Here is a 20,931-nt window from a genome sequence, read left to right as displayed (position 1 = left end):
AATTCCAGTTCTGAAGCTTAAACATTGACATTTAAACATGGATATGCAATTAATATAATTATATCTTAGTAGAGGAAAGAATGGAAAAATATTGTTCCTTGAACATCCAGTCTCACCTATTTTATCTGCTGTATCTTTGCTATCTTTTCATATTTCAATTATACACAGATGAAGTACCACTACTGTCTCCCTAAATATATACCCGAGTCTTGCAACTAGTTACAGGGAGACAATAAGAAGTAATAGTATTGCTGGCTTAACTCTGAACAAAAAGGGAAGTCAGTCAGAAGTCTGAATCTGGAAGCTTTGTTTGAGGTAGGGGTGGGGGTGTCATTCTACTGTTGAAATTAGCCCGATGGTTCTGCTGCCTGCCTTGAAAGCGCAAGGTCCTGAGTTTGAGATTCCCCAGTACCAAAAAAAGAAATTAGCCCAAGTAGAGCAAAGTCAGGAGCAGGGAGGAAGTGGATTACTGCCACCACCCAGCCAAGACTGTGCACTCTGGATCAGGGTATTAGCAGTATGGCAGATTAACAAATGGTAAACTTGGAACACTCAGCTGAACTGAGTCAGCGTGGTTCAGGGCATGGAAGACCCACCAGAGAATTGTTGCCAATGGCATAAAAGAGAACTGGAGGGGAAGGCTGGTATAATACATCCTTGACGTTGCTGAGGCCAGAATGGCATCATGATCCTTGTTTTTCCTTTCTCCCACTCTGATTTTTTTTAAACCTGATTGAGTTTTTTGATCTATAAAACCATGTGCTAATAAAACCTACCTTCTTATCTACACCACCACCATCAAACTTATCGTCAACTATGCCACCTCCTACTTTAAGTGAATTACACAAAACATCTCTTTTTAGTCCCTTCCATCTTTGAGTATTAACTTCATTTTATAAAAGACAAAAAAAACACAGACTAGCTAATTTGCACATGAGCAGCCAGCTTAACAAATAGAAGAGCCAGGATTGGAACCAGGGCTATGTAGTAGAAACTCTTAAAGCATCACACTTCTTCTAAGATCAAATCAGACAAATGAAGTGAAAGAAGTGCTGTGTGAATGAAGATACATATCTACAAAAATACTCCTTGGCATCTGAAACTTTAGCTGTGCTCAATTAAGTTAAACAATCTCTAACAACTTTGTTGCTTACATCCATCTAAGTAGAATAAGATTACTTCAATACTTACTTTTTATTTTACACTTACAAATATCTTCCTGAGATACTTATAATTTACAAAAAACAAAAACCAGATAAAACCCAAGACTTTTTTAAAATCTAAAAACAGCATCTGAGATTACTTAGTACATGTCTAAGTACAGATTGTGATCTCAATTTTAACACGTTTTCAATAATGCACTTACAAGTCTTTATAAACTTGTTGACCAAAGTATAATATATTTTTTTTGTGTGGAAATTATACATTTAACATTCTTATAATCTTGGTATTCCTATAAGCAAAGAGAGAAAGTGATTTCAAAATCTCTTACCATTGATCTTTCAGGATATCCAAACAAATAGCCCCTGTGACGGAACTAATATTAGGATGCCATATTTTAGTGATAAACCGGACCTAGAATATAAAGCACACTTGAGTTTTTAAGTAACAAAAGTAAAACATAAAGTTTAAATAAAACTACAAGAAAATGAAATCATCAGATGCTCAAGGTGAAGAGTGTAGGAAGCAAACCATTCACTAAGCCATATGTTGTTAATGATATAAATCCTTTTTAAGCCCTTTAATACATGTTCTACCTTCAAAATACACCAACCAATTACATATTTTCAACTTACCTAGCACAATGTCACATGCTATGAGAAATTTAAAAAAGACTGAAGTCCATTTGGGTAAAGAGTACATTAAATCAAACCACACAGTGGAACCTTTCTTCGTGTGAATTAGCCTACAGAATAGGTTCCAAGGAAAAAAAGTAAGCAAAATTAAGCAGGGAAAGACAAGAAACAAGTAGCTGCAATATTCCTAAATTTTTTGCACAATTTTTTCTCAAATTTGTTTCTTGGATACCCCAATAAATATTTGAAGACCTATAATTATGTGTCAGGCACCAAAAAAAACACTGAAGTTTGAATTTAAGAAACTTAGCCCAAATAAAACTGCTAGTTAGCAATATAGAAGAAAACGCAAACTTACACAAACTGATTACAGACTCTAAGTCTCTAATCACCTCATTTGTCTAGAGTAGAAGAAAACAAGTGAAACAGCTTACCCTATGAGACCTTTATGAAACCTAGTTCACATGTTCTATTCATGAGCTTTTAGAGGACTATCATTGTTGGTATTATTATTATTTCTGATACATATAGTACTCTGCTACCTCAGTTTATGAACTTAATTCTTTCCATGATTCTGGTCACAAATCAAATTGAACAAGAACCAAATCAAATTCATTGGTTATGTTCAATGTTGGCTTTATGGGGAAACTGGATTCAATTCTTGTCCAACTTGGTTTGTGACCAGAATTGTGACAAGAATTAAGTTGTAAACTGAGGTGCTACTGTACAGACCACTTGAGCTCAGTCTCTTAATATTTAATGGACTAGTTATCATGTGCTACATAATGTTCTACTTTACAAAAATTAACTCTTCACTCTATATTCCAAATATAACCTGTTTATGCTAAGAAGCTAAATAGCATCTATTTCCTCTTGTTGATTTGTGACTTGTGTGTGTGTTATGAGCAGGCAGTGCTGGGAAATGAATTCAGGGCACTCTATCACAGAGCTGCAGTTCCAGCCTTTTTTCCTTTATTATTTTGAGATAGGGGGTTACTAAATTGACCAGGTGAGGCTTGAATTTGAGCTCCTCCTGCCTTGGTCTCTCAAGTAGCTGGGATTATAGGTGCGTACTACCATGCTCAGCTCCTGTGACTTCTTGACTTGTCTATACTATCTCTACGTCCTCGTCACCTCCTACTATTACTCAGTAACTCACTCAACATGAAAAAGCACATTGAGTTACCAATGACTTCAAAACACCTAAAACTAATGAACACTTTTCACTTCTTCATTCACGCCATGTTTGATCATTTCTCATTCTTAAAATAAAAAAATACTATCAATGATACCCACTTCTCTCCAACCACAAAGCCATCTCAAGGATCATGATTCTACACCTGTGTTACTACAGTCTCCTATTATCTTCCATTCTGTTCCCTCCAATCTGTTCTCCACACTAAAACCAGACTGACTTTTAAAACAAATGTGATTTGTGCCACTAATTCTGCTTAAGGCCTTTTAATAACCTCTCAATTTCTTTTATGTAAACCAACCCCATTCTCTTTTTTGCAGTACCAGGGATTGAACCCATAGCTTCACACATGCTATGCATGTGCTCTGTCACACCACCAACCCTCCTTTTGTTTTATATAATTTTTGAGATGGGATTGTGTAAATTGCCCAAGGTATCATCAAACTTTCAATCCTCGTGCCACACCTTCTGAATGGCTAGGATTACAGTTATGCATCACTGTGCCTGGTTTGGCCTATATTCAGAGGCAGGCTTTAACCTATGCCTTAAATGTAATTTACACCTCCACCCCATATTTCACTGTCTTCCACCAAAAGTCATATTCAAATTTATTTTTTGCCCCTGGGCCTTCATGGATGTTTATTTTCTCAATAACATACTGTTACTCTCTCTGCCCTGGGCTAACTCCTACTTAATCTACAAGTTTCAGCTTTTCTATCACTTCTTTCTAACCTATTGCCATAGCACCCTACACTTTCCTCTATCGTAATACTGACCACACTTCTGTAACCTCTGCCTCACCAGGGGTGATGAAGCATGCCTGTAATCCCAGCACTCAGGAGGCTGTGAGGCAGGAGGACTGTCTGAGAGCATGAGGCAAACCTGAACTACAGGTCCAGGGATTTAGCTCAGTGGCACCATGCCTACCTTGCAAGCACAAGGTCATGAGTTTGATCGCTAGTCCGGGGGATGGGGGGAGTAATTTGCATTTCTCTAGTAACATAGGACCTACATCTTTATGAGCTGGGGATTTAGCTCAGTGGGGCTGCGCTTGCCTCTCAAGCACAAGGTCCTGAATTCGATCCCTAATACCACCTGCCCCCCCACCCCACCAAAAAAACCCAAAAACCTGAACTACATAGTGAGACCCTATCACAAAAAAGTAAACCCCTCAAACCAACAAAATTTTAAAAATGTGTGTGTGTGTGTGTGTGTGTGTGTGTGAGAGAGAGAGAGAGAGAGAGAGAGAGAGAGAGAGAGAGAGAGAGAGAGAATGAGAATGGAGATTTCTGACTCATTTGTGTGGATTTCCAGAAAAGGCACTCCATCTGTCATGCTTAACAGAGCATCCCCAGAATCTTGGCAGTGCCTTACACTGGACTATGTACTTACTACTGTGGCAAACCTGTTAATACAGAGATAATGTATCTTTCAAAATATATCTTTCAAGATAATATATCTTTCAGTCCAGTTCAATAAGATATATAATAATATAGAAGTCAGGGGCAGGGGATTTAGCTCAGTGGTTCTGCCGCCTGCCTCCCAAGTACAAGGACCCGAGTTCGATCCCTGATACCAAAAAAAAAAATAATAAAATAGAAGTCAGGTACAACAAACATTTCTTTCTTTTTTTTTTTTTTACTGGGGATCGAGGGGATCAAAATCGAGACCTTGCGCTTGTGAGGCAGGTGGCGGAACCACTGAGCTAAATCCCCAGACTAACAAACATTTCTTTATAACAGATTTACTCACAAAATTTACATCTTAACATTTACCATTCACTGAATTCAATTCATAAAGATAAAAAATAACCACTGCTGTTAACTTCAAAAACTCAAGAATATCACAGCATTCTATAACCTTAAAACAAGAGTGGAACAGTATTTTCAACAATACTGGAAAACAGAATTTTAAATTACTGCTGAAGACGGCAGAAAGTTTATAGCTCAGCCAAGTGATCTGAAGATTTGTGAACTGTTAACTTGTCCCCATTACCCTGCCTTTGGTCCTGGGGATCAAACCCAGGGCCTAAGAGATGCCAGGCAAATACTCTACCAAGAGCTATACCCCTCAACCCTGTACTGTATCGTACTTTTATTTATTTATTTTGGTACCAGGGATAGAACTCAGGACCCGCTTGCAAGGCAGGAGGCAGCACCACTGAGCTAAATCCCCGGCCCAGTATTATGCTTTTATTTTTTTTTTGGTACTGGGATCGAACTTGGGACCTTGCACTTGTGAGACAGGCAGTGGAAGCACTGAGCTAAATCCCCAGCCCCCAGTATCATACTTTTTAAGAAGAGTCTTCCATGTATGATTCTCCATACAAACATTTGAAGAACCAAAGAAGTACCAAGATGGAGATTATTAAGCTAATATCTACACTGTACTATCATCTACAGTTAAAAATAAATTAATTTGCAGATGATCCAATAAAGAAATTAATGCTGCCCGGGGCTTTAGCTCAGTGGTTCCACCCCCTGCCTTGCAAGTGCAAGGACCCAAGTTTGATCCCAGGTACCAAAAAAAAAAAAAAGAAAGAAAGAAATTAATGCTCAAGAGCTGAGAATGTAGCTCAGTCATAAAGTGCTTGTCTGCAATGTGTATGGCCCTGAATTTAACCCCCGTGGAGGGAGGAAGGAAGGAAAAGAGGGAAGAAGGGTCCTATAAGGGGACACTCCATTATCAATCAGAAGTAACATAAGTAACTATCTTATGAACAGTTTTTGTGTGATCCTAACTCTCTTTATCCTCTCTTTCTCCTTTGTTCTTTATTACAATCAACTATTTGCTTCTGTAGGCTTTTAACTCCTCTGTCTGGTTTTCTCCAACCTTAACATTACCATTAGTACTCAAATTCATCCCAGAACACTGTCCTATTATTATATACCCAACTCATTTCCACTGTATTCACCACTTCCTCCAACAGTCCTACCATTCTTGACCCATACTGACAAAAAAATGTAGAAGAAAAAACTTGAAAGAAATCAAGCATAAGAGCAAGTAACAATATGACACTTATCATGACCTATTAGAATCATATTTGGCTCAGATTACAAAACAGATAAAGGATGGTTTTTATTACTAGAACACTTATTGATAATAATTCAAATACTACTGAAGATGCTAAATGTGGCCAGACTGGAATAAAAACAATTCCTAATTAACTATACTGGCAAATCATCATCAGTATTCTAACTTCACATACATGTTAATTCAAGAAATATTAGGGCCAGGGATTTAGCTCAGTGGTTCTGCTGCCTGCCTTGAAAGCGCAAGGATCTGAGTTCGATCCCCGGTACCGAAAAAAAAAAAAAAAGAAACATTGCAGTTCTTACTTCACAGTAGATGTGACTTAACATTTCTATAAGGAACTTCTAGTCACAAGACTGAAACTCAGCATGGCCTGGCAGTGCAGGCCTATAATCCCAGCACTCTGGGAGGCTGACGCAAGAGGATCTCAAGTTCAAGCCCAGTTTGGGCTACTTAGGAATGTGGTGAGACCCTGTCTCAAATAAAAAGCAGACTGGGGGTATAGCTCAGTGTAAGGGCCCTGGGTTCAATCCTGAGTACCTCCTCACCCCAAAAAGATTGTACCTCACGAATATTACATTATGAAACCAAGTGGTGATGGTGGTGGTGGGGTTTGAAACCAGTCCCTCTCATGCTAGACAAGAGGTCTACCACTGAAATATATTCCCAGCCATTTTAAATTTTATTTTGAGACAGAGTCTTGCAAAATTGTCCAGGCTAGTCTCCAACTTGCAATCCTCCTGTCTTAGCCTCCTAAGTAGCTGGGATTATGGGCATATGCCACCACATCTGAATTATTAAACCAGTTTATGTGTTTTTTAAAGGTTTACATTCTTCAGCATGGTTCCTATAACTGCTATTATTAGTTACAAAGAAGGGTATAACCCTAATAACCATGAAGCTTTATATAACATGAGGGTGTTTCACTGAAGAGCTTATCTCCACTTTGTTCAAAATATTATACCAGATATTAATTACATGAAACCTAGTAAGCTATTTGCATTAAAGTTCGTTTTATTTTAGCACACTGTACTCTATGTGATACTGTATGTCAATCATGTCATAGTTCATCTGATCTAGATATGTGATATGGCTGTGGATGAGTTCCTGGACCTACTTAGTTAAACTCAGAATCTTTAGAGCCACAATCTCAGGTGTTCTATGGGGGAAAAGGGGGAGAGATGCTTATCTCTATCCCCAAATTTACTGAGAGGAATAGACAAGGATTGCAGAGCACCCAAAATCTTTCAACCATTTTCTGTGACACTGCCCTTATGGGTTTGTGTCATGGGACTCTGAGAAACATGGAATAAATGATAAAGCTTTCTGTTTTATCAACCCCATGGCATGAAAGTAGACTGCTGGTGTTTGTGAGAAGTGAGAACAAGTAGAGGTTATCTGTGTGGAAGGAGCACCCCCCCAACCCTTTACCGGGGATGGAACTCATGACCTTGCATTTGCAATGCAAGCCCAGCACCACTGAGGTAAATCCCTACCCCCCCTGCCCCTTTTGTGAGACATGGTCTTGGTCTGTAGTTCAGGCTATCCTTGAGTTCACTATGTAGCCCAGGTTGGCCTCGAACTCCAAGTAATCCTCCTGCCTCAGACTCTGGAGTGCTGGGATACAGGCATGTGCCACCACCCCAGCTTGTGGAAAGAAATCGCTGAAGAAGGGAAATTTTAAAAAAGAGATGAGTATCTATCCTATCTATCCACATGACAGAGAATTTGGACCTAATCCACTGAGTTAAAATCTGAATCAAAGCTGGGTGTGGTGGCACACACCTGCCAGCACTAGGGAGGCTGAGGCAGGGCGATTGCCATGTGTTTGAAGCCAGCCTGGACTACATCAGTGAGTTTAAGGCCAGCCTGAACTACATAATGAGACCCTGACTCCAATCAATCAAATCAATCTGCATTTAAAAATGTATTAAAGAACACAATTTTTTCCATTAGGCTTTAATTATTTGAAATCATTCTCTATTTTGTTCACAACTTACACCACATGTGCTGCCATATGAATACAGGATTTATCATGATTCCACAATAAATCATTTCACCAGAGCAATTATTTACTATTCCACAAAAATATTCATCCACCTATCTGCTTTTTTTTTTTTTGGTACCAGGGATCGAACTCAGGTCCTTGCGCTTTCGAGGCAGGCAGCGGAACCACTGAGCTAAATCCCTGGCCCCACCTATCTGCTTTTTAAACCAGTTTATTACAAAGTCACTTATTATATAAAAGTAAATGCTATTTTATTTTAAACATGTTTTACATAACTTTGGTATATTCACTGAGTTGTACAGCTATCACCACAATCTAATTTCTGATCACTGATCACCTCAAAAGAAACCTTTAGGGCCCGGGGATTTAGCTCAGTGGTTGCTCCACCTGCCTCAAAAGCACAAGGTTCCAAGTTTGATCCCCCAGCACCAAAAAATAAAAACAAAAAACCACCACAAAAAAACCCCTCTAGCTAGGTGTGGTGGCACACACCTGTCATCCCAGCACTCAGGAGGCTGGGGCAAGAGGATTGCTTCAGGTTCAAGGCCAGCCTGGGCAACCCAGTGACTTAGAGAGACCATGTCTCAAAAGAAAAAGGAAGGGAGAAGGGAAGAAGAAGAAAAAAAAAAGGAAAGAAAAGAGAGAAGAAAACAAACCAGCCCTGTAAGTATCAACAGGCACTTTCCACTTTCCATCCTTATAGCACCCCATCCCTAAGCAACTCCATCCATCTACTTTTTGCCTATATGGTTTGCGCTTTTCTGATATTTCACATTTTTTTTGTTGTTGTTTTTTTTTTGGTACTGGGGATCGAACTCGGGTCCTTGCGCTTGCGAGGGAGGCGATGGAACCACTGGGCTAAATCCCCGGCCCTAATATTTCCTGTAAATGAAATTATACAATGTATGAACTTGTGTTTGGTTTCATTTAGTAGAATACTTTCAACGTTTGTCCATGCTATAGCATTTATCAATACTTTGTTCTAGCCGGGTGTGGTGGCACACTCCTGTTATCCCAGCACTCAGGAGGCTGAGCCAGGAGGATCACTGAGAGTTTGAGGCCAACCTGGGGTACATAGTGAGTTCAAGGCTGGCTTGCACTACAAAGTGAGACTCTGTCTCAAAAAAATAAAATAAAATAAAATGTTTTGTTCTTTTCTAATAAATAATATTTCACGGCATGGATATACCACTTTTTTTTTGTACCGGGGATCAAACTTGGGACCTTGTGCTTGTAAGGCAAGCGGCAGAACCACTGAGCTAAATCCCCGGCCCCCATATTTTTAATCCATTCATCAGCTAGTGAACTTTGTCTTCCACTATTTGGCCATTATGGATTCTTTTTTTTTTTTTTTTTTTGAGAAGGTCTCACTGTGTAGTTCAGTGTGGCCTTGAACTCACTAAGTAGCCCAGGTTAACTTCAAACTTGCTGAGACTACAAGTGTGCACCATCACTCTCGGCTCCAATAAATTCTTTACATGGGTTAACTCCTTTAATGTTTATAGTCTTAGGAGAGGATTTTAAAAACAAATGAGTTCCGCTGCCTGCCTCACAAGCGCAAGGTCCCTAGTTCGATCCCTGGTACCAAAACAAAAAACAAAACAAAACAAAAAAGCAAATAGAGAACCTGTCTCAAACAAACAAGTGAGACAATGTCTCAGAACAAAAAACAAAACATGAGAAACTAAAGCATACAGTAATTAGCTAAACATGCCTAAAATCAAAGCCAGTTAAATCAAAGAAGCAAGATTTGAACCCTAGTTAATTGTTTTGGTCAAGTCAGATTCACAGTTTCAAAGACTTTATCCTCTCCTCTACCACAATGATGGAAGAATAGCCCAGTAATTTAACACATTGGCCAGTGTAGCCTGACAGAACGTAGGTTCTACTTAACCACCAAGACTCAGTTCCTCTCATTTATTAGAGCTGTTACAAATATGGTTTCAGGAAAGCAAAGCAAAAGCAACAACAATAAAAAATAAATAGTGTCAAGAAAGACACACAACACTCAGCACAAACCAGGGACAGTTGTCATTATAATTACTTAATAGTGAAAATACACTGCTTTTCCTCTAGAGCTTTTTTCTTCCTGCTGTATTTTCACTAAAAAAAAAAAAAAAAAAAAAAGCTGGGCATAGTGGCATGCACCTATAAATTCCCAGAAGGCTGGGGTAGGAATATCACTTAAGCCAAGGAATTTGAGACCAGCCTGGGCAATGCAGTGAGGTGCTGTTTTTAAAACAGAGGGCCAGGCATTTAGTTCAGTGGCACCAAGCCTGCCTGGCAAGCGCAAGGTCTTGAGTTTGATCACAGGTACCAAAAACAAAACAAAACAACACAACAGAAAAACCCCAAATGTCTATCCACAAACAAAATGTGCTACACATAAAATGTTTATTTTTGGTACTGGGGATCGAACTCAGGTCCTTGCGCTTGTGAGGCAGGTGAGCTACACATAAAATGTGTGCGGCCATTAAAAGGCAGGAAATTCTAACATGCATGGATATACTTTGACATTCTTCTAAGTGAAATAAGGCAGGCACAAAAGAATAAATATTGTGTAATTCCACTTACATGAGGTACCCAGAACAGTTAAATCATAGAAACAGAATACAAAACTGTGGTTTTATTAAAAGCTAGGAGCGGACCCGGGATTTAGCTCAGTGGTTTCGTCATCTGCTGCGCAAGCGCAAGGACCCAAGTTCAATCCCTGGTACCAAAAAAAAGCTAGGAGCAATGGTATTAGGTGATACTGCTAAACAGACAGTTGCAATTAAAAATGAAAAGGTTGGGCCAGGATTTAGCTCAGTGGTTTCACTGCCTGCTGCGCAAGCGCGAGGACCCAAGCTTGATCCCCAGCACAAAAAAAAAAAAGATGAAAAGGTTCTGGAGAGAAACAGTGGTGAAGGCTGTACAAAAAAAGTAAACATTAAATGCTGGTGAATACAACTAAAATTGGTTAAAAATGAGACCATGTTGTGGGTGGAGATGGAAGAAGATTAGGGTGGAAAAGAAAACTGAGGTCAGGTTGTAGGAGGTTTTAAATCCCAACCTAAGGAATCTGGATTTTATTAACAGAAAAAGAAAAAGTGATCAAAAATGTCCCTGAGAAAGATTTATGCGTGTGAAGAATGAGAATGGCAAAGGTGGTAGGGTGAATTAAGTAACAGAAACAACAGAGAAGTAATAAAGTTAAAGGCCTAAACTAAAGTAGTGACTAATACAGAGACATAAAGAAAATGGTTCAGTCAAAAAAGTTTAGTTTAGGTCCCATTAGTCACAGTCCTCTTCGAGGGAGACCATTTCCTCAACAGTCATTACAGCTGCATAACTTGCTCATTATTTTTGTCCTCCTACAATGTGAGCTTGAGCTACATGACACCAGAAATAGTGTAAATCTTGCCGCTATATTCACTGGCACACAGTATTTTTTGAATCAATGTAGGATACACTCTTCCTTACTATACATACTTCTTTTTTTTTTCTACACATACTTCTTTGAGGCAAGTTAAGAACCTTACTCTCTAAATCTGGGAAGACTGCATGTTTTCCCAGACCTAGTATTTGAGTCATTATCAAATGAATATCCTACACCAAAATAGAGCTATTTACTGGCTGCTTTTAAGTAAGTTTGTTTTTCATTTTAATTTCAGAAGCAAGCAATTTGCCATTGCTTAAATTCTTGTCTTACTAAGTTTACACACAGTGAAAATTCATAAAACTATAACTTTAAAAAGCACTGAAATATACATTAGGGGAGCCAAAACATAGGAAAAAATTTTAAATATCAAATATTTTAAAAGTTCATGCACAAAATAGGTTTACAATACCTTAGGGGGATTAAATGGATATGTTTCTGGTATTTTGATCTCTAGTTGATATCTTCCTCCTAGAAAATGGAGAAAACAAAGTAAAGAATTTGCTTAAGAATATGAAGCTGAATATAATATACTGATAGAACTTTCCAAAACACCTATGATTTTACATAACCAAAAGTGCTAACTTTTAATTTAAAGGTTAAGCATACAGAATACCTATTTCATATAACTACGTTAGTGTATCAGTAATAGGGCTAGAGATACATGAACAGAAATTCACAATCCAATCCCAAATATTTCATTAGGACAATTAATTAGTAGTACAGGTTCTGTTCCCTTTTGTTTCTTCTAGTCCACCCTGGTAAGAATTGCTCGAGACCAGGAAAAATGGAAGGAAAAGAATGAAAATTAAAAAGCAAGATGATAAAAAGAAATAACAAAGCATACAAATTATGCCATAAACTGAAAAATCTATTTCTATCTGGTTCTCTCAAATTTAAAACATTTCAATCTTTTAACCTGTGCTCTAAATTAAACATCAACATTTCTGTTAAATTTTTAAAAACAAAATAGAGTAATAGGCATAAAGACAAAAAACCATTTCCTTTTTTTTTTTGGTACCGGAAATCGAACTCAGGTCCTTGTGCTTGCAAGGCAGGCGGCGGAACCACTGAGCTAAATCCCCAGCCCTATTCCCTTTCTTTAAATTGGTACACAGAATGCACACATTACAAGTAAGTTGTTTTAACCAGTAAAACTGTATAGAAAGCCAACATTCTGTTTTATTTTGAAGTTATGTTAAGCAACCAGGAGCTAAAAACAGGCATTTAGAAAAACAATTGATGAACTGAAGAGAGTAAATGCCTTTTAAGAAACTGAAGGGGAAGATCTGAATGAGCTGAGAATGACTTGAGAGGCTGAATTAAGACTCCTAACTCTTAAGGAATTTTCCAATTCTAAGATTTTATGATCCATTAACTTAAGACTACTCACCATTATAAAACAAACCAAATAAAACTGTGTTTCTGAAGTACATATGGAATTATAGGAATTTGCTTCATATATAATAATTAGGGATGGATTAGATCAAAGACTAGCCATGAATTATTAAAGCTGGCTAAGTATGTGAAGGTTTCATTATACTATCGCTCTGTACGTATCTGAAATTTTTCACAATAAAAAGTAGAACAAATAAAAACTGTGCTACTAACATCAAAATTTTATATACTGGCTGGATGTGATAGTGCAACCCTGTAATCCTGGCATTCTAGGAGGCTGAGGCAAGAGAATCATTAAGTCTAAGCCCAGCCTGGGCAACTTAGCAAGACCAAAACCAACTGAACAAACAAAAAAAATAAACCCAACTGCTAGGGATGTAGCTCAGTACAGAGGCCCTGGGATCAATCCCTGATAACTGCGGGGGGGGGGGGGGCGCAAGAGACTTCCCCTAATACGTCCTGGATTCTTTCAGATCCACCTCCTCCATTGTTATTAATGGACATCTGTGGATTTAGGAAAAAAATAAGCATTTCACCTGTTACCATTTTTATTCAGGTGCACTTTAGTTTTATTCTCTTAAGATTTTTTTCAATACAGTGCCCTCTATTAAATGGTGCTTAAACTGAACTAGATGCCTAAATCATAGAATATGGTAGCAGTGAAATATAACGCAAAGCAGCCAAAACAAAAGGAAAAAAATGGCAGATAAAAGAAGGGTATCTAAGGATATTTAATAAATACTATTATTTGGTAGATTTAAATAGTAATAAATAGTGGTATACACCTGTAATTCCAGCCCTGAGGGAGGCTGGGGCAGAGGATCACAAGTTCCAGTCCTGCCTGTGCAACTTACTGTGACCCTGTCTCAAAACTTAAAACTTATCATACAAAATTCTTCCCCTTTTGGGGCCAGTATTAGGGACTGAACCCAGGCTCTTTGCAACGAGCTACACCCTCAGCCATTCTTTTAATTTCTATCTTGAAACAGGGTATCACTAAACTGTTAAGTTGCTCAGGCTGGGTTTGAACTTGAGATCCTTCTGCCTCAGGCTCCTAGAGCGCTGGGAACACGTCTGGCTTGTTCTTCCTTCTTAAATATTCAAAACAATCTCTTAGGTACAGTATGAGAACCCAGAGATATTATATAAATACTGCTGGGCCTAGGGTCCACAAAATCTTATTTCTACTCCATGTTACATATATGTTCTATCTTGCATTATTCCCTGACAACTATCAATATATAACCACTGTAGCATTAATGGTAACATCACATTCACATGTTGCTTAACGACAGGATATGTTCTGAGAAATGCATCATTAGGCTGTCTTATCATTTGTTCAAATATCATAGACACAAACTAGGACTGCTATAATGTCACTAGGGAATGATATCTTAAAAGGGACCACTATTGTACAAGAAGTTTGTCACTGACCAAAAATGTCACTGACTGTATTTGATCAGAGTAAAACTACTAAAGGATGTTTGTAAAATACGTATGCATAGTGAGACAGATCTCACTGTACCCAGGCTGATCCTGAAAACCTGGGATCAAGCCAACCTCTTGCCTCAGCCTCCCAAGTAGCTAGGATTACAAGTGTACATCAGCTGCAGCTGGCTCAAAAACAGTTTTCAGTATTAAAAATTTATAATCTTTCAATTTAATTTAATCCAAAGGGGTAATAGAATACAGATAAGAATTTCTGAACTATCAACAATGTTTATGCCAGGCATGGTGGCACACGCCTGTGATCCCAGCACTGAGGAGGCTGAGGCATGAGGAGTGCTGCAAGTTCAAGGCCAGCATGGGCTACACAGTGCCTTAAAGGCTAAAAACATACACACACAAAAACAATGTTTCTATAAAATGGGGGAAAAAAAATTTTTAGGAAGACAGGCTTAAGAACTGTTCCTGGACTGTTTTATTGGCACTGAGTTGTTTAGGCACAAGATTAAAAAAAAAAAGTTAAGAAAACTGAGTTAGGTAATATGGTATTGTGACAATCTTTCCATCCATAATGCTACTTCTTGAACTAGGGGGTGAGGGTAGAGGTGGGGCCTAGGGATTGGGAGAGTGAACCCAGAGCCTCTGCACTGAGCTACATCCCAGTCCTTTATTTTTATTTTTTGGTACCGGGAATGAAACTAGGGGCCTCACCCTTGCCAAGCAGGCACTGTGCCACTCAGCTACATTCCCAGTCCACCAGTCCTTTATTTGTTGGGGGGGTGGGGGGGGTGCTAACTGGGAATCGAACTCAAACTCAAGATCTTGTGCTTGACAGGTGCAGCACCACTGAGCTAAATTCCTGGTGCCACCCCCCAGTCCTTTATTTTTAAGAGGGTCTAAGTCATGAAATTGCCCAAGCCGAGCTCAAACTTACAGTCCTATCTCAGTCTTTCTAAGTGCTGAGATTACAGGTGTGTGCCACCATCCCCTGCTTTAATCTATTTTTAACTATGTAAAATGGCTTTGTCATTACTTAGTAGTAGTTACAGTTTAACACTTCATACAAAAATTTTTTGTTTTAGACTAGAAAAGCAAAAATCCCAAGATGGCTGAGGACATAGCTTGGTGACAGAATGCTTGCCTAGCATGTGTGAGGCCCTGGGTTCAATGCTGGGGGGGATTGGGGGTGGGTGGTGGTGTTGGGTTGGGTTTACGATGACGACGACTCAAGCAAGATTCCTGCAATAAATACCACCATGTTTTAACTATGTTCATATTTCAAAGAAAAAAATTTATGTCCTTAAACGGTGCTCTTCCTAAACAAAATAAATACTCCAAAATTTTATTAAAAAAATAGAATTTAAGATAATCTATCAAGCACATACTCAGAAAACATCAACACTAATCTTATCGAAATATTATTTTATTTAAAAACAGTAACGGAAATAAGCACTTCGAGCTCTTCAATGGTAATGCTATTGCCCCACTATCTTTTAAAAATAATACCTTAAAAAATACTTCAAGAACAACTGTTTAATTTTTTAAGGGTAACTGGTAGTGTCATCCATATTAAAGGACTGTCACAAGGACTAAAATTAAATGGCATCCATAAAAGCATCCAGACCAGACCTGGCATGTAGGAGGTACTCAATAAACTCTTTTAAAGTTAAATATCTAGAAATGGCTTAATGAACTATAAAGCAAAAAGTACACATTTTATTACTTAACAATTGGTGATGACATGCTAAAGACATTCTAGGGTTTTAAAATTTTGAATGGAAACAAAATATTGATACTAGATTTTTTTCTGCAAGGTTTTGGGTAACTATTCATTACAATTCTGTAATTCTAGAGAACCACTACATCCAAAGTAGTTACAAATACCACTTGCAATATTAACTTAATCTTGGTTTACACAAAAGTAGAAAGGATTAAAAGCATTGGCTTTTAGGTCAAAGGCTATTTAACAGGACTCAAACCCCAGCTATGCCACTTAGATGCTTGACTCTAGATAGTTACTTAACTACTCTGAGCTTAAATTTCCTCACCTATGAAACAATAACTATACTTACCTCATAAGATGTGTTGTAAAGAGTGAATGAGAAAATATATGTAATACTCTTATAAGTAAGAGCTACCACATATTTTTGTTTTCTATTAAACAAAAATTTGATATTTGAGTACCTATTATATGCAAGAACCTTGGTTATGTGATAAAACCCAAATGTACAATAATTTTCATTTATGCATAATGAGAAATTTAAAAGTTATACAGCTTCTTTCTGTATCTCACCCTCAATTCCATGGTGTAAAGTAGCTACAGATTTTTAATTTGTGAACATGAAATTCAGCAAAGCTGCCTCCTCTAATATATGTCTTAAAATGATCATTCAAAGCTTTACTAAGAAAATTAAATATATGGACTACAGCCTGTATGAAGACATGTGAGTGAATGAAGTGGTATAAGACAAACAGGAAGGGAGCTTTAAAAACACAAACAACAGTCAGAAATTTAAGTCAAGGATTGTTAAAAATACCATATGAAGGTTAATTGAGAGTCTATAGTCTGTATAAGTTAGAGACTTAACATTCTATATTTTATTGTTAAATTTCTAACCTACATAGTCTGTAACTCGGCTCTGCCGTATCTGTTTTGGGGAAAGAAAAATATTAGCTAAAATTCAGTAAGATCAGAATAGGTAAGTGTCTAAATATAATATTTTTTTAAATTGCTGTTTATCTTAAGCCAAATATGAAGTTTTCGTGCATGTAATTTACAGATGCTCAGGATTATTCTGACTTAATGTTTCAGACAAGTTCTAATACGCACAATATTTTGATACAGAAAAAAGTACTTGCCTTCATATGGTGTGTCTGGAGGTCCTGCTATTTCTCCTCTTAATTCTGTAAAATTCTCATCTACAAGATCTACTTTAATTTGATTTTTGCTCGTCTTAAAAATAAACAGAAAATAAATGTTAGTTATGTCAGCAAGAAAAAAGCCTATTTTAAAATATTACCTAATAAAATTTTTGAGGCCCCCTGTTTCATACATTTGATTATGTGCTCTAGAAAAATTATAGTCTGTTTTTCTAGGACTTAATTAGCCAGTTTTAAGAATATTTAAAATAAAGAAACTAAGAAATTTTAACTTCAATGTTTTTAATGAAATAATACCACTGTGAAGGGTACAATGGCTTGGTGACTTTATAGGAATGTTGTATTAGACAAAAATAGTAAGTAGATAACTCATTTTATGTTTGTCAACTCCATGTATGTTAAGACAAAGTGATAAACCTACTCATCTGTAGTTGAACGGTAAGATACTAACTATATCCCCAGGCTACTTGGGTTCTGTCCGTATCAACAGAAAATTCAGGATCATTAAAAGCCATTTAGGCAATAAGCTTTCACTTGAATCATAACTCTAGATGTTTAGGCTAACTGATTGAAATACTACATCACCCACTAGGATGGTGAAAGCTCTAAGGAGATCTAAATAATTTTCCCTTCCATGGTACTTCCCAAAGCCCAAAGGCCTGACGAGAATCTTCTAATGTCTTCTTTCTCTGCTTAGATAACTTCAATGCCAACCACCCACTTTCTCAAACATATTTTACCGTTATCTACATCTACTCAATTTGTGTTTAATGCTTCTTAAAGTACCTGCATATTTGTTTGTTTTTAGTATGGGGGATCAAACTCTGGACCTTGCACTTGCAAGGCAGGCGCCACAACCACTGAGCTAAATCCCAGCCCAGTACTTGGATATTTTTAATATCCCTTTTAGCCTTTTAATCCTATGACAGTCCGTTCTCAAGAGTCTTGGTGACCTTAAACAACAACAACAACAACAACAACAAAAATCCAATGGAATTCACCTTACCATTCCCAAGAACCTACCTGTCTGCAAATGGGATTTCCACTTAGGCTTCCATACCTATACTAGTATTTTACTGATGTATCGTCTACATTCCTAATATAAATCCTCTTTCAACTTAAACCTTAATCAGTAGCATAAATTATGTTCTCACTTTTTGTTAGGATTCCGTATTTCTTTTTTGTTGTTGTTATTGTTGTTTTTGGTACCAGGGATCCGGGTCCTTGGGCTTGCTCAGCAGGCGGCAAAACCACTGAGCTAAATCCCCAGCCCCTAGGAGTCCATATTTCTATACTCAACTGACACAAAACATCTACCTTTATCAAAGAATACCTTATACAAAACTTCAATAGTAAATATTTTTGCTTTTAGTACCACCTTTTAAAAACTTGCTTACTGGCTGAATACAATGTAAAAATAAAAGTTTTAAAATCTTTGACTTCTGGGGCCAGGCTTGGTGGAGCATGCCTGTAATCTCAGCACTCCAGTGGCTGAGGTAGGAAGATCACCACAAATTGGAGGCCAGCATGGGCTAAATATCGAGTTCAAGCACAACCCGAGCTATATAGTGAGTCCCTGCCTCAAAAAAATCAAAAGAAAGAAAAAAAGAATAAACTGGAGACATCCAACCTTTACTAATCTAAGAAGTCATAAGTATTACCTGCAGACTTCTGTATCACCCCAAGATTTCTAAATAAAATAAGTATAATTAGATCTTGCACATCATCATTGCTTTCAAATATCTTTACAGCTTCCCACAATCTCTCTTCTAAAAAGCAGTAAGTAATCCTAATGTTAGGATACTAAGGATCTGATTAGATTAAAATTTTGGGGCAGTAAAGATAAAAATTAGAAAAGCTTTTTGGAACTGCTGCAAATTTCTCATTAGTAAAATGCCATTATTAATTTTTATAGCTTTGTCCTATTTCTGGCTAAATCACCCCCAAATTATAATTCAGAGAAAAAGCAATCCTTTTCACTCTAGAGAAAGAAGACTATTAGTGTATGAAAAATTTACTGAATCAGCTCAAGAAAATACCATCACTATGATAATCCCATTACTATAAAAGCAGTCTACAGTGGTCTAAAGTAGGGTCATTATCCACAAATAACAAGAAAAGAAAAAAATGGCAAGTTAAGCACAAGGATTTTTTCACAGCTCAATTTTTCCATCAAGCAACAATTACATTTTAATCTAATCATCTAAAACTCCAATGCTACTGCCTCCACAAACTAACTTAAAACACCAGCTTAAGACTCAGAACCAAGAAAGCAAAGCAAAGCAAAGGAAAGCAAAGCAGACAGACTGACAGAATCAGAACAGCCAGGTTCCAGTACAGGACATATCCCAGCACTGGCAGTTTGGAGCCTAGCCTGGGTAACAAATGAGATACTGTCACTTAACTGTGGCATTAATTCATGTATGTCACTTAACATCTAATCAGTTTTATTACTGAGCATACTCTTCTCAGAATTAAATGAGTATCCTATACAGAAGTTACATAGCCTTTGCCTAACATCACTGCAAAACCTTTGATTTCAAAGCACTGTTTTATAAACTTATTTCACAGTTCTACTGCCAAGTCTTAGGAATGGAAAGTAATTTCCAAAAATAAACAAAACAACGTATTATTCATTTTAATGACCACAACAAACCAAGAAGGCTAAAGTTTTTGGGTGAACCCTTGAAGCACTGTGTTATTATGGCATTTTTTGTGAAGATAACTTACAAAGCTGGATTTTTCCTAGACTTTCTTTTAAATCAGATAAGCACACAGCAGGAATTCTACTAGTCTTGTCTATTTCTATTCTGACATTCCTCTGGGTCACCAAAGCATTTCTACTTTATAAAAGCAAGAGACAAATAGAAGTTGTATCTCCTAACAATTTTTTTGGGGGGTACTAGGGATCAAACTTGGGACCTTGCGCTTGCGAGATAGGTGCTGGAACCACTGAGCTAAATCCCCAGCCCACTCCTAACAATTTTTACATAAACTATTTTATTAATATAAAACAAACAGCTGAGTACAGTGACACACACCTGCAATCCCAGCTACTCAAGAGGCAGAGACAAGAAGACTCTGAGTCTGAGCCCAGTTATGGCAATTTAGCAAGACCCCAATCAAAACAAAAGAGGGGGCTAGGAATATAGCTCAATATAATGGTTTGATCCCCAGTACAGAAAAAAAAAAAAAAGATACAACAAATAAGTCATGCAGAAGATAATCTGGACAAGGTAAAAGAATGTACATTATTGCTCATGGAAAACAATACAGAATTTTAAGCAGTTTTAGGCTGGGGGATTAAGTAGTACAGCTCAAATTTGGCATCCATGAGACCCTAGGTTCAATCCTCAGCATGAAAAAAGAAAATTAAGTTAAAGCCAGTTCTACCACAGGCCAGAAAATAATCTCAAGTGTTAGTGAAAAGTCCCTGCCCTATTAGAGCTTACATTCTAATGGTTTAAAACTAAAAAAACAAGAGTTATTACCATTTATAAACCAAGTATAAAATATACTGCTATTTACCCCGTTACAACTTAATAGCTCTAGAACCAGGTGTAATGGCACACACTTGTAATCCCAGCACTCAGGAGGCTGAGCAAGAGGACTGCTGTGAGTTCCAGGCTAGCCTGGGCTGCATAGTGAGTTCAAGGCCAGGTTGAACTGCATAGTAAGATCCTGTCTTACACACACAAAAAAATCTTAGCTCTCTGACCTTGGGCTAGTTAATCAACCAATTCATACCTCAGATTCA

The 20,931-nt window shown here is 37.5% G+C and overlaps 1 protein-coding gene across 4 annotated transcripts in view; it reads right to left on the bottom strand.

Annotated features, from left to right (window-relative positions):
* Ube2k (ubiquitin conjugating enzyme E2 K) overlaps positions 1 to 20,931 on the bottom strand; it is a 72,089-nt gene that overhangs the window by 15,917 nt on the left and 35,241 nt on the right. For 2 of the 4 annotated variants that reach the window (XM_004849823.4, XM_021262440.2), the window contains exons 2-4: positions 17,154 to 17,247; positions 11,863 to 11,921; positions 1,493 to 1,575 (exon numbers count right to left, since the gene is read on the bottom strand). In XM_004849823.4, coding sequence (XP_004849880.1) covers positions 1,493 to 1,575; positions 11,863 to 11,921; positions 17,154 to 17,247 — 236 coding nt within the window. The remainder of the gene's footprint in view (positions 1 to 1,492; positions 1,576 to 11,862; positions 11,922 to 17,153; positions 17,248 to 20,931) is intronic. The other 2 variants (XM_021262439.2, XM_087187839.1) reach the window with 1 other exon arrangement.

The sequence above is a fragment of the Heterocephalus glaber genome, unplaced genomic scaffold (assembly GCF_053883595.1).
Source record: "Heterocephalus glaber isolate CG9 unplaced genomic scaffold, H.glaber_assembly_v1.0 deba00001509, whole genome shotgun sequence".
Classification (NCBI taxonomy): domain Eukaryota; kingdom Metazoa; phylum Chordata; class Mammalia; order Rodentia; family Bathyergidae; genus Heterocephalus; species Heterocephalus glaber.
This window is presented reverse-complemented; position numbering and strand designations above follow the sequence as displayed.